At 40.3% G+C, this 14077-nt stretch overlaps 5 protein-coding genes across 5 annotated transcripts; 1 reads left to right on the top strand and 4 right to left on the bottom strand.

Moving 5' to 3' along the window:
• Positions 1–533: 533 nt before the first annotated feature.
• Positions 534–1739, bottom strand: ATC70_002835 (uncharacterized protein; the record flags this gene model as incomplete). Its single annotated transcript, XM_064822205.1, has 1 exon — positions 534–1739. The coding sequence occupies one exon, from the start codon at positions 1737–1739 to the stop codon at positions 534–536; it is 1206 nt and encodes a 401-aa protein (XP_064681891.1).
• Positions 1740–2003: 264 nt separating this feature from the next.
• On the bottom strand, positions 2004–3650 carry ATC70_002834 (uncharacterized protein; the record flags this gene model as incomplete). Its single annotated transcript, XM_064822204.1, has 5 exons — positions 2004–2161; positions 2215–2572; positions 2628–2855; positions 2916–3462; positions 3520–3650. 5 exons carry the CDS (start codon positions 3648–3650, stop codon positions 2004–2006), a joined length of 1422 nt encoding a protein of 473 aa, XP_064681890.1.
• Positions 3651–4928: 1278 nt separating this feature from the next.
• ATC70_002833 (Amidohydro-rel domain-containing protein) lies at positions 4929–5936 on the top strand (the record flags this gene model as incomplete). The annotated part of the gene is made up of 4 exons (XM_064822203.1): positions 4929–5040; positions 5093–5568; positions 5635–5700; positions 5754–5936. The coding sequence occupies 4 exons, from the start codon at positions 4929–4931 to the stop codon at positions 5934–5936; spliced, it is 837 nt and encodes a 278-aa protein (XP_064681889.1).
• Positions 5937–5966: 30 nt separating this feature from the next.
• On the bottom strand, positions 5967–7981 carry PAN3_1 (PAB-dependent poly(A)-specific ribonuclease subunit 3; the record flags this gene model as incomplete). The annotated part of the gene is made up of 3 exons (XM_064822202.1): positions 5967–6578; positions 6635–7449; positions 7519–7981. The coding sequence occupies 3 exons, from the start codon at positions 7979–7981 to the stop codon at positions 5967–5969; spliced, it is 1890 nt and encodes a 629-aa protein (XP_064681888.1).
• A 5067-nt stretch (positions 7982–13048) lies between these two features.
• ATC70_002831 (uncharacterized protein) lies at positions 13049–13345 on the bottom strand (the record flags this gene model as incomplete). Its single annotated transcript, XM_064822201.1, has 2 exons — positions 13049–13116; positions 13168–13345. 2 exons carry the CDS (start codon positions 13343–13345, stop codon positions 13049–13051), a joined length of 246 nt encoding a protein of 81 aa, XP_064681887.1.
• Between the last annotated feature and the right edge of the window lie 732 nt (positions 13346–14077).

The following is a 14077-nucleotide window of genomic DNA, read 5'->3' as shown; positions in this document are numbered from 1 at the left end:
AAAAAAACAGATCAAGAAAGTCGAAGTCGACCAATCTTGGCCAAAAGATACGGCGGCATTTAAATAAGGCCTGCCCAAGCTTTTGTAGAAGCTGATGGTTGCTCTTGGAAGCTCATAAGATTGAGATTGCGGATCAAGAGGCTCTATACCTTGGCGGAAATGCTCCCAAATGCATTGATCTATATCCAATGTGGTAGGTAAAGCATATAATCCTTGACCACAACTTACTCTCCTTGTTCATGGTAGAAATTTCAAGAAACTTGGCTTACAACCCACGTGTAAATAAATGATACGCATGTTACACCACTCAATTATTCTAAATATGCGAAATTGTGTATGCTATGACCGAAAAGAAATCCAAACAAATACCACCGAATTGAACAAGAAAAGCATATGCTGTTTATTTGTGATGTATTACAGAAAAAAAAAACATGGTTGGGGAAAGGAGGGGGAATATCATAAAGAGGTTTGGTTCATATACATAGAAGATCTAATTAATATTTACACAATTGTATGTGTGTAGGTTTTTTATACTACTGGTAGTGGTGTTTGTGCTTGGATTTTGTTGTTTTTGTATAAGGCATAGTTGAGTGATGTGATTTGTAAAGCGAATCGTTGATGAGTAGAGGAACAGCCCATATGCAATTGTCAAGCGTCACTTTGATGGTACTTGCATCACATGCTGACAATCCAGAGACAAGCAAGTCTTCTTTTTTACTGCTATTCTCACTGTTGTCATCCTGTTTATGATTTGGATACCGCTCAAATTCCAGTGCAGCATGGTACAGTAGTTCACTTGACACTTTGAGGAAATGTGTAATCAAGTGCCCTAAAAACTGTACGACATACGACCTTCCTTCGTCCATAGCGGCATGCAGTGCGTCCAATGTGCTGTATATTGTGCTGATGCCCGATCTGACTGGCAGCAGTAATGTATCCCACAGTGTATAATATGTATCCTCTTCCTCTTGCTCTTTTTCGGTGTGTATTGCGCCGTAAATAGGTCGAATAATACAAGTGGGTCTCGTCTGAGGATCATCTACTGCTGAATACGATAATCGTCTTGGTGAATTCATGACTGTAAATGCCACCCATTCAAATTGGTCTTCCATATTGTGCCTTGGATGTTGTTTCAACCATCTCACCTTGAATGTGGCAAACGTTCGCTTTGGGAGCTTGCTTAACCTTTCACACAGGAACCGAACGTCTGATTTGTAGACAAACGACATGATAGGGTGGCCTCTGAGTTCATGCGGTTTTTGAGGAAATTCAGAGGACGGATAAGCATGTTCAATGGTGCCAAATGGACTGAGCCGTAAGATGGTTACTGGCCCTCTCATCGTATTGTTGGAGGTATGGATGTTGGGTGTTGCTGTCATCTGTTGAACGGGTCGAATTAGCCAGTATTCCAGATCAGTGGCATTGGCCAATGGATCAAAATGAGAGCAAATATCAAAGGGTATATCACCACAGGATGCATGGCGGAGGGTATAGCTACAAGAAGAAGAAGAAGAAGAAGAGGAGGAGGAGGAGGAGGAGGAGGAGGAGGGCTTTTTAGGGACTGAAGAAAGGTGTAAGATGTCTACTGATTTCCCAATTAGACGAGTGGGTTCATAACCAAGCATATGAAAGACTTCATCTGTGGCAGTAACAATGGTCTGTTTCTCCTTGCTGACAATAAGCAAAGAGGATGATCTCAAAGGACAAGCATGAAATGAATGACAAGTGGTGTGTTGCATAGTAGGTTAAAGAAGAGGAACTAGAAATAAGCAAGGACGAAAATAAAGGAGGGTTTATATACACATGCCCAAGTTGCACATCTCGCGTGGCCCTCCAATGTACACTCTAATTTTGGCGGCTATCATATGAAAAATTAAAAGCATATGAATGTTTGATCGAATCCAAAATATAAAAGTAACACGACGTAAATTATCAGCTATTTGTTTCATTCGTTTTTTCTCATCACACTCAATAAATTTGGTGTGTACAACAAGTGGAATGTATTAAATGACTTGAATCAAATAGTAAGACGACTTGCCACTTCGCAGCACACATACTTTGCCGTCTATTAAATCAGATTCCTCAATTGTCTGCTTGACATTGGTTACGCGTTGGTTATTGAGATAGAATCCACCGGCCTTCATCTTCTTTTGTGCATCAGCTACGATGAAACAATGTGAGTACAAGGTGTAACACGAATTTACAAAGGCTTACATTTAGACTTTGCAGCATTTGTAATAGATGCAACCTTATCCAGCCCTGCACCAATAACGGCTGATCTTTCCAGTTGAATAAATCGATTAGCGTCAGATTTGAATGCTTCAATAATGTGATCCCCGGTTAAAGTGCTTAAATCATCTCCAAATAGCACTCGAGTTGCTGTCTTTGCTTTACGTAAACCATCACTGCCATGTACAAGTTCAGTCGTTTCGTTGGCAAGTGCCGTTTGAGCAATTCTTGATTCGGGTGATTGTTGATGTTGGGCCATAATGTCAGAGACCTGCTCCTTTGTCAAAAATGTAAACATCTCCAAGTACTTGCCAACATCGCTGTCTGTCGTCTTCATCAAAAACTATCCAAAATAGAGATGAGTCATTGTCAAAGACTAGGCAGCAAATGATATGAACCTGATAAAAATCAAACACGCTTGTCATGGACTCATCCAGCCAAACAGCATTACCAGCTGATTTTCCAAATTTCTCGCCGGTCGAGGTCAACAGCAATGGGATGGTGATACCAAATGCTCTTGATTCCATGTCATCCTTTTTCTCTATTTCTTCCTCCTCCTGTTGTCTTTTTCTGTAAATCATGTCGATACCGGCTGTAATATTACCCCATTGATCGCTACCACCCAACTAATGTGTAAAGTGAGCCATGTCGTCTCCAAGACACACGTACAGCTTTATACAACTTGCCTGAATTCGACATTGGTGGTGCTTGTAAAGATACCAGAAATCATACGCCTGCAGCAATTGATACGAGAACTCTGTGAAACTGATGCCTTGTGTTGTATCCATTCTCGATTTCACACTCTCTTTGGCCAACATGGTGTTTACCCGAGCAAATCTCCCCACGGAACTCAAAAAGTCGATGGCTGTCATGGAGCTAAACCAGCTGTAATTGTTCAATACTTTGGGTGTCAAATGGTCAGTTTGATCAAATCCATGTCTTTTGGCATAAGCAGCTCCATTTTTGAAAAATCGATGAATTTGGCTCTCGATGCCGGCCACGTTGACCTTGAGCACATCTTGTGATAATGGCACACGCTCAGATTTACGGCCTGAAGGATCGCCAATGCTTCCAGTAGCTCCACCCACGAGAGCAATGGTTTGATGTCCTCTGACGTGGAAATGCAGTAACCCCATCAAAGTAACGAGGTTTCCTAGATGAAGACTTTTGGCGGTAGGATCGACACCACAGTAGATGGCGGTAGGCGAGTTGGTCTTTTCAGTTACTTCAGGACTAGACATCATTATCATTCATCATGCAAGGTTCGGCAACATATCATTTTGGCTTTACCTTGTAACATTGGATACGAGACCGCGATGCGTCATGTCTGTAATGACATTGGAATAGGTGCTCAAGAAGGATTTGTTGACCTTGATACTTGAAATCCATGCTGAGCTGCCAGCTCTTTTTAGAATGAACATATTGACAGGCGAGAGAGAAAAGAGTACCCCTTGTATTGAAAATCTGATGGGCTGGGCATTTGAAACGCCTCTTTCTTTGGTGCTGCTGCTGATTCAAGTCAGTGACTGCAGCCTGTCAGATCAACGGATGGGCTGTGTGTTGTGTGCTGTGTGCCTTGGATTGATAGTTTACAGATTCAAACTGAGCAGCACCGATGCCATTATCTTATATAGGTTGGCATTAACGCTTCATCTAAACAGAAAGTTGTGCTGAGCGGATTCTATGATCAGATCTGAACTCTTTGGTAGAATCATTTCACTTTTGTCACCATTGATTGTCTGTGCTTCATGTGTTTTTATATGCCAGAGAACGTTTATGATAGTCCGAGTTCCAGGCACACACACAGCAACTATTGCTAGGCTGATGCTTTTAAATAAAAGCATTCAAAAAAAAAAGCAGCAATCTATCCGAAAAAAAAAAAACTGAATGAACCAACACCAGACATCATTATAAAATGATAGTTTCTTTTCCTCGTTTATATACTTTATAATAACAAAACTCATCAGTATTACTTCCTCCACTGTTATTCATGTAAAAGAGTATAACCAGCTATAGCAAGGTCAACAAGACCAGATCGAATGGTTGTCATTTGAGCCAACTCTACTGTGAAGCCATCAAAGAAGCCAGCAAGCCATACGTGATATCTTGGCCTGCATTGGGGAAGTCTATCAAAAAAAGATTTTCGCATCACTATCTTGGTAGAGCACCAGGATACAACCAGAGAGTATGTAACAGGCGATCAGTAAGCGCACGTCCTGGCAATATATAATCCTGAAATGGACATTTTAACATTTGTGATTACGCTGGACATGGCTATTTCCAAAATGGCAAAACACAAGAGAAACAAGCACCATCGATATCTCATATTTATCCGTAAATATCCCTTTGCAGGGCACTTTGATTGCAATAATAAAACGATGGAATGGTGATTGAGTCAAGCACTGGTAGTTGCGTGCTTGATGAGTGGCCGCATCTCATTACCTGATTTCGAATATGATGAATCTTGTTATCAATAGGGCCAAGTCATCTGTCGTTGAAGATGAGACTTGCGCCGGCATACATCCATGGAGAGCATATCAATTCATCGATCAAATATCAAGGGGTTTTGCTCTGCAATTTATCGGATCCATCAATCTCCGTCTGTGAAAGAGCATTTCACACGTGATGATTGCAAAACGTTTAAATATTAGAAGTATTCCTAACAGCATTTTTTGCTCTTCTCTTCACCTAAAAGCACAATGGGCGATATTGCAGAACAAGAAAGAATAGAAAGACGTCGAGCAAGAAGACAACAAAAGATTTTAGCTTCTGCAGAAAGCAGGCTAAGTAAAATCACGGGTAGCCAAGCTGGTACGTTAGTGTTGAGTTGACACATGTTGACAAGCTGCTCATATTGCATTAGCATTGCGAGAAACACCATCACCAACTCCCTCTCCATCGACATCCACTCTCAACTCTCTTAGTCACGAAAAAAACACCATTGCAGAGCATTATCCCTCGCCTTCTGATCCACGTCGCCAAAAATACGAAGAGCGATTGACACCATCGCCCTCCACATCCTCCATCAAAAGACAGCAACTCCATCGACCTGCCGTCCAACGAGCCATTGAAGAAGAGCAAGCCAACGCATTGAATGAGAATGGATTTCTCGGTGGAAAAATTCCTCAGCTCTTGCTAGCCAACATGTTGCGCAAAACAAGTCCTACACCAAAGAGATCATCACATCCAGCCAACAAGTATTGGAATTTGTTGCATTTTATATCGATGGTGTGGTTGGGCATGTTGGCGATTTACGAGGAAGGAAGGGCTCATGGGCTGAATCAAGTGCCAAAGTTGATACAGAATCCAGTAGAGGATACAACAGATACAATCCATTTTGTAAGCGTGCCAACATTTGAAAGAGAGAGAGAGAGAGAGAGCTAGAACTAACCCTTCCTGTTTTAGCCTGTCTTTTGGTACTTTGTGGTGCTTGAAATGACCTTGCAATTTGGAAGAAATGTATATCATCCCGTAAGTTGGATTTAGCATTGCCACTCAATAGACACAACTAACACTGCCAACAGCATCTCAAAACCCCGGAAGAGACCTCATTTCTCAACGTCGCAAGTCAATTACCACCGCAATTGCAACACCCAGCCTACTTGATTCAGAAATACGGTGTCATGGCAAACCGAATTTTTAGAGATTTATGTATTGTAATTTTTATCATTGGATTTACATCCTTGTGTTTGAGTATATGTGTATAGAAAAGCAGAGTGTATAATATAAAAGGAGAATTATTTTTTCAACAGACTATGCACAACATGCGACACCTTCAAATTCTTGAGATCGGTATACGTTTGACCAGTGCCAACAAAGTAGATGGGTTGGCCTGTAATATAAGTCATGGAAAGAGCGGCACCCACCTTGTCATCAATGGTATCGAATTTGGTTAGAATCATACCATCAATGTGTCGAGGATTTTGCAAGCCAGAGAAATCTTTGAGGGCTTGGTTGAATTTAGTAAGCTGATCCACAGCTTCATTACCCACCAAAGCTTCACCCACAAAGATAATCTTGTCGGGCTGATTCACAGACACCAACTTGGACAGAGCTCTCATCAAGGGTTCATTGTCTTGCATGCGACCGGCGGTGTCAATCAGTACAACATCGAAATTGTTGACAGTGGCATAGTTGATGGCATCCTTGGCAATACCAGCGGAATCTTTACCATAACCACGTTCAAATAACTCCACAACACCGCCGCCACTGGTTTGAAGTGCACGAAGATTACGAGCATGCACACGCAGCTGTTCTACTGCACCACTACGGAAAGTGTCACAGGCAGCAATCAAGATCTTGTAATTGTTTTGCAGTAACCAAAAGCAGACTTTACTCAGATTGGTAGACTGTCAAGAGTGAGTGAGTGAGCCTATGGGCAAACCTATCAAAAGCAACATCTTACCTTACCCACACCATTCACACCGATAAAGCACATGGTGTATGGCCTCTTTTCGGATTTCGCTTGTTCAATGTCTCGTAAGATATCCAGCGATGTTTTTGGTGTCAAAATACGTTTCAATGCAGTCTCCATACTGTTTCTGACAGCGGTTGAAATTCTCTCGAAACTACCCAGCTTCTTTCCCAATAAACTGGTTCTCACACTCTGACACAGATGATCAGCAATATGTGTAGCTACGTTTTGTGTAATCAGATGCTCCTTGATGGTGGCAATCACTGGATCCAAAGTCTCTGCCGTCATTTCTCGTTGACCCGTGAATGATTTAAAGTAAGAGAACAGGCCAGATGACGTGCCCTTTTGAACCTTCTCTTCTAATTCTTCCTCCTCCTCATCAAAATCCAACTCTTCATCCTCTTCTTGCATCACATCCTGTACTTCGTAGATGCCCTTTTCATTCTTTTGACCGAGTTTAGATTCATCCACAAATTGAGCTGCAATAGCATCAGCATCGGCTTCCTCATCCTCATCCTCCTTGTTGTTACTTGATTTCTTGTTGCTGCTGAAATCAAGCGCTTCCATTTCTCCCTTTGCAATTTGACCATCCCATACACGAGCTTGCTTTTGTGATTTCTTCTTTTTCTGTGTGGTGGTATCATCATTCATGCTTGGTGAAGCAGCAGCTGATGCTGATTTACTTGATTTGCCCTTACGTGGTCTACCACCTACTCGGGGACTAGCTTGTAATTTTAGAGCCTTGATATTCTTGGTGATCTCATCCTCGTCGACTGTATTTGTGTTGATCACGGGGAGTGCACCCACTAGAACAGACGATGCTATTAGCTGCTGATGTCAAACCCCCCCACACACACACACTCTGCTCATCTTACTGTTTTGTGCTTGAGATCCCTTTAACGAACTTTCAAACTTTTTAGTGTTTTCAAACTTTCTTGGTGCACGTTGGCGATGCTGAGACGAGTATTTCTCTTCGATTTGTTGCAAGAGTTGATCGAATAGAGGGCCAAATGAAGTGAAATCACCATCCACCAACTGGCCTTGAGCAATGAGATCCTTGTTGGTTTCCAGAAACATACGCTTCACCGTTTCCAAAAGCTCGTCAATGTAATTTAACTGTAATATCTTCTGGTAGGCTACCACAAACACCAAGTCAAGTTCGTTTGCAAAGGTCCACTTTAAAGCATAGTTTTCCTTGAAATAAGAATCTGTACCCGCGCGTTCTTCAATCAGCACATTTCGAATCAAATCTTCCACGGGAGACCCGTTGATGGGAGCAAATGTCTTTTGCCATAATACAAAACCACCTTTGGTGAGAATAGTGAACAGGTCAAGCATTTTGTATAAAAGAGTGAAACAAAAAGGATTGTTAAAAAATTTCCAACAAAGAGCACATTATATACAGTTCCACATTGATGCAGCTCATTGGATAATTTGAGAGTCCATTTTCGTGTGTAATCCGCTTCATTGGAACATGTCAGTGCTGATTTTTATTGCCTTTCATGATTGTTCTCTCTTTCTTGATGCTACACAAAATTTAAGGGACCTTCTGATTTGAATCTCTGTTCAATAAGTAAGGTAATCTAATCTGCCTGCAGGTGAGCAACGGATCACCTTTTGGAATTTCGTTGATCGACTAGGTGAATGCAAAAACCTATAGGGGTTTGATTTCATCAGGCGCTTTTCCGTTGTAGAATGGGTAGTGAAAGGCTGTACTCAAATACAATCATTGACTATATGGATAAATGAACCTCTCAACTCGAACGAAATCAATCGTTGAATGACGGTAAATGGGGAGCAAGTTTATACCTTGACAAACTTGAAGATTATTGATGAATGTTATGGCAATCTCTTGGAGTGTCTCTCCTTCAAATATACAAACATCGCAAAGCTTCACATGGATGCTGAAGCTTGTCGCTTTCATTACGACGACATCGCGCGCTTCAAGCCCAATTTGGATCATGTCCGGGAGTCGATCAAAGGGATAGTATTCTAAAAGAAAGTACTTTTTTCGTAATACATTTTTAATGGATGTGTTGAAATGCCTTTCATCTATTGTAGAGTGCCCTCTCATTATCGAGGCAAAATTAGATCAAAATATACTGACGTAGGCGATTCAGAACATCACAAGGCTATATCTAATGCAGCGAAGCACACTGTGTGAGTAGCTTTGGTTGATTGTCTAACGTATTATGATCTTAAAGATTCTCCAATATATATATATATATATATGAAAAACAAGCGTATTCGTGTACAGGTTGTATAGCATTATTATGTATACTTGTGGTACCATGCAATGCGCATGTCAACTCTATACCAGATTATGTGGCTACTATACCAATATGCGAAATAGTTTGGCAGTGTTTCTGCTTAAAGGTCGTCCGTAAAATACAGGATCTTGAGTAAAACCATAGAGTGAACGTGCATTTGACTCTTGAACTATGCATATCATAATAGATCCAAAGTAAACCTATTGAATGGTTCTTGTTTTATCTGAAAACGATGCGTCTTTCGCAAGATATAACCAAAAATGGTGTCCTGCAAAATCATTGATTTTTGACCAAAATCTGCCTGTGATAGCAAGGAGAAAATTCTGGTGACCTTTTTTTTTTTTTTATCAGGACAAGATTGTTGATATTTCATGATAGAGCTATGCCAAGGCTTCGAGCAAAAGCTCATTCGATAGGAAATTTTTTGGTCTACAATGTTTAGTAATGCTTAACAAAATGTTTTGATGACAGATACTGATTAATCTTTAGAAAACAGTGAAAAAAATCGCAAAATGTATCTCATCAAATATCAGTTGAACAATGCACACCAAACACTTGATACTAATACCATTGTATTTTCCTTTACATTCTCTACAAGTTTCATATAAGTTTGAAGGGGTGTTTACTATCAAGAATCAAGTAATATTTAAGATCGATAGATTTCGGAACCCCATGGATCCTCATTGAGAACAATAAAAATTGAAGCTCCGTTGACCTTTGGCATGTGTACACCACACAAGTATTATGCATCTGACCAAGCATTTTAAAAACCAGAGCGTACGAAAAGGGCCATAGTAACTTGCTGGTTTCAAGTTATCAATAGATACTTGACATATTGAAGAATTTTGTTGTCCAAACTAGACAACTGTAGCATGCTTTGTGCAGGAATAATAAATTTTTCAAGTTAGAGTAAGCATAGTCACCCGTTTAAAATACATGATTCACTGTGCTGACCTAAAGAAGTTGAGGATTGGGCCAGCAATAACACCCTTTCAAGATGGAGATATCATGTCAATACAATATTAGAAGGTTGATTTCCATATCATGGTTACAGAATCCACTGTCATGTCAAATATGCTTGTCTGTAGACGACGATCATTATGACCCAATGTTCACTTTGTGGCACAATGCATTTGAGACGACCAGTCTCAACACAAACTCGAAGCAAACTGTATTGAAACACCAGGTTTCCCTCATCTTCAACTCTACATACACATTTACAATGATATCCTCATGGGAACGAATCCCTAAAGAACGGCTAGAGGCCGTATTTGACAAGATTGAAGAGGACGATTTCTTTGTTACGCGCATAAGAAAGCACTGTCTATTCCCATTAATGCTGACATGCAAACACTGGTCCAGTATTGCCAAAAAAGCGCTTTACAGTGAAGAATGCGAAATCAATGTAAATTCGACCAAAAAACTCATTTCGTGCGGAACAAGTCGTCAACAACAACTTTGGCTCAGAAACATTCTGATTACCTACGAGTTAGCCATAGATGCATCCTTGAAAAAAGTGCCACTACCCTATCCATCATTGTCAAAGATACATCGTCTCGTCTATATATAGAAAGGGTTGATTCAGCAACTCTATTGTGGCGGACGCCACTAAAATCACGGCGTCTTGACATTGATCATTTGGAATATGAAGATCTGGAATACATCGAGTACAAATTTGACCGCTTGCCAGATCTGCAGATCACATTTCAGGGATCTCCCTATTATATGCAAGACTTCTATGTGTACTTGGCAAGATTACCAAACTATTCAATCCAAAACATATGCATTTCCAACGACCGCTTGCATAATACAATGATGCACCTCACAGAATGCTTCCACATTACTCATCTAAAGTTTCTAAGAGGTTAAATACAGTAGGTGTATCTCTCAAATGCTTGGCTAAGCCCAAAGACGGCATTTGAGATACATTTGAGCAGTGATTTATCGTGTTAGAAACTGTTTCAGGCTGACAGAGTGGCACCAAACAATCGCTCATGCCTAGCACTTGCTTTCTGACACCTTTACTCAACTTTTTTGGGATCCAAAAAACATGGCCAAACCCCATGAGGGGTAACCTTATGGTTTTCATCGAAAATCAAACGATCGCATTTTTGGCCCCAAAAATGAAGACTTTTGCTATAGCATATAGTATATCAAAATGTTTCTATTGATCTAGGGCATCTCCTGAAGCCACTTTTGTGAGACTTCCATATGTAAAATTCTGTTATTTTAATCAAAACACCTCTTTTTATATTTTCAAGGTTTGCTCAATAAGTTTATTCAACATATCCATCGTGATTTATACCATCGAATGCGCCTTGAAAAGTGCTCTCGAGAAGCTTAAGAGTGTGTGTAGAGATTAGCCCTTTTCTATAGTCGATTCTGATAAAGAAGTTTTTTTTTTAAAAAAATTTTGTTTATTGATTGAGCCGCGTACACTAGGAGTACTGGGTCGAAGTGAAGAGGCGGGTGCAATTGAAAAAGAGATAATAAAAAGAAGGTAAAATATTAACTAAACTAAACTAAACTAAACTAAACTAAACTAAACTAAACTAAACAGAACTATCGAAACTATCAAAACTACAAGAGGAAATGGATTTGATCCTCATCCACTGTCTGGCGAACAGATAAAGAAGTTGAAATTAGGTCGAATTTCTTCCAGTTTGGCCCATCCTGAGCAAGAGCAAAACAGTAGGAGTCAAGTACAGTTTAGCTTGCAAATGCATTTTATATCAAGACAATCGATGCTTTTGATGCTGAAAGAAAGCGAGCTGTATTGCTGCGTAAGCATACAAAGCCGTTCTTCAAAATATAGCTGTAGAAATCATCTACGAGAAATGCATCGCATAGCTTTACATTTTCAAACCCCCCCCCAACAACCTTCCTGACCCCCCTAAGGCCATACATCTGGTGTATTTGATACAACCAATAGCTCATTGTATGCATTGCCGACTCGTTGATCGTATGAAACTAAATTCTAGTATTATTATTTATTTAATGAATGAAAAGGACGAGCTTGCATGTTATTCATTCAAGTGGACACAGCGTATGTCTCTAAACAAGGTATTTAGGTTTGTCCTCCTCTTGCTTGATACTTTACGTTATTTTGTGTTTGATAAAGCTACAATCAAAGATCATGACAATTTTTCAGGTGCTTTTGGAAACCGAGTTTCCTGCAATAAGAGTATTCGCATTGTGCACAGTACAGTTTGGGATTGTCGACATCGATTGTCGCATTAGGATTAGAGATAGCGTGATGGTCTAGTGTCATAAAATGAACGTTTCTGCAATGCTCTCGATATCTTGCTCGTGTTTTGGAGGACTTTTTGCATACGCTACAGTAATAATGAGGGTCATATGGATCTGGTGGATTTTCTCGCTTGGTATTGGCTTGCGGCGGCGGCAGAGTCATTAGGTGTACTCTTCGAAGATGCATTCGATATCTGCTTTTGGAAGGATAGGTTTTTTGACATACGCGACAGTAGTGATTGGGATCGTTGATATCTGGTTCTGGTAGACTTTTTTTTTTTGGTGATGATGGATATAGAGAGTGTACTAGTTTCAAATGTTGCTTGAGACAGGATCTGTCTGCCAATGTCTTATTACAAGAACGGCAGTGAAAGTTGGGTTCATCAACATCTGACATCACGCGTTTGGGCTCCTTTAATAATGATCTCCAATCCACCTTATGAATAGCGAAAAGATGTAGACGATAAGACTGTCTGCTGGATAAACGCATATCACATAAACTACAATAAGAATCCATCATGCTACCTAGTACTGTTTGCCGTGGAGCAAATTGGGAAAGCTTCATTCCATGTCCAAATCGGCAATGATCCCTGTATTGGTATGTCTGTTTGTAAGTACGATTGCATGCTTTGCAATATAAATTTGGATCGTCAGGATCAGGAATAATGCCATTTTCGAGCGGTTTCCATCTGTGTATTGGTCTCAAAGCCATATAATGGGCGTTTCTCAGATGAATTCTGTATGCGTGTTTGTTACTAAACTTCACTTTACATGACTTGCAGTGAAATTTAGGGTCATGTATATCAGGTTCCAGATTGATATTCTTTATCTTTCTCTTGCCCATTTGTCTGACATTGTGAACTGATTTGCGATGTTCTAAAACAGATCAGAGGCTTTCCATCTTTCTGTCGCAATGATCGCAGCGATAGTCATAGTCTGCCTCACCAAACTCGTCTGCAGAAAACGCGGTTTAGAGTATATTCTCAAGCACACCACCTGACTTACCAGGCTGCTGTAGTTGTAGTTCCTCGCGTTCTTTTGTTTCTTCCTGCTTGATGGTGAGGTTGGTAGTAGCTGGTGCATTGGCTACAGGAGGAGATGCATTGCTGGGAATGATGTCGGATTTTCTCTCCTCTTTTTTGATATCACCCTGAACATGCTTCTTTCTGTCTCTCAGTTTCATGGTAAAAAAAAAAAAAAGAAAAAATTGAAAAGATGTAGCGTCAATAACAGAGCAAACAATGATTTACTCCTGTCCCTTGGTGTCGATTTAAAGTCGTGTCAGTATTAACATAGTACAGCAATGCAAACATGAGACCATGAAAACAGCCGAATCATGCCCTGTTATCAAAAAGAAGCATGCATTGAAATTCAATACTTGACGCAAATCCTGTAGCAAACGTCTGGCAAACAAATGGTTTTACCAGTGGCCTCTTGTTGTAATTTACAAAGTGGATTAGAGATCACATCCTCCAAGCTTTCTATATAGACTCTATTTAATCAAACATTTCAAAAGTACACGAAATATTCTGATGAGAAGGGCGAGTGTTTCTGTAAAAATCCAGCTTCTTTCGACCACCATGGCATCTACTGAACCATAGCAATGCCAAACACAGAGGTAGCACCAATAGCCACTCTTTACAGAAGGGAATCCATGATGCTGTGTTCAACCGTATCGTCATAAAGCTCTCAAAAAGATCGTATTGAGACGAGGAACTGCTGGAAGGAGTATAGCAGACGTAATCTACGTATACAACAATCCCTCTCTGCACAATCACTTGCATTCTAGAGGAAAAGTAATTCCTTTTAAAGTTGGTTTACAGTCTCTTCTTTCATAATGGTACTGCTTTAGCATCCTTCTTGAGCTTGTAGATCCAACAGCCAAGTCGTTTGAGTTGGTGCACTTGGAGGCGTG

This window comes from Mucor velutinosus (assembly GCF_035048745.1).
Source record: "Mucor velutinosus strain NIH1002 chromosome Unknown tig00000093, whole genome shotgun sequence".
In the NCBI taxonomy this organism is placed as follows: domain Eukaryota; kingdom Fungi; phylum Mucoromycota; class Mucoromycetes; order Mucorales; family Mucoraceae; genus Mucor; species Mucor velutinosus.
Note: the sequence above shows the minus strand (reverse complement) of the source record. Positions and strands in the feature narration are given on the sequence as shown.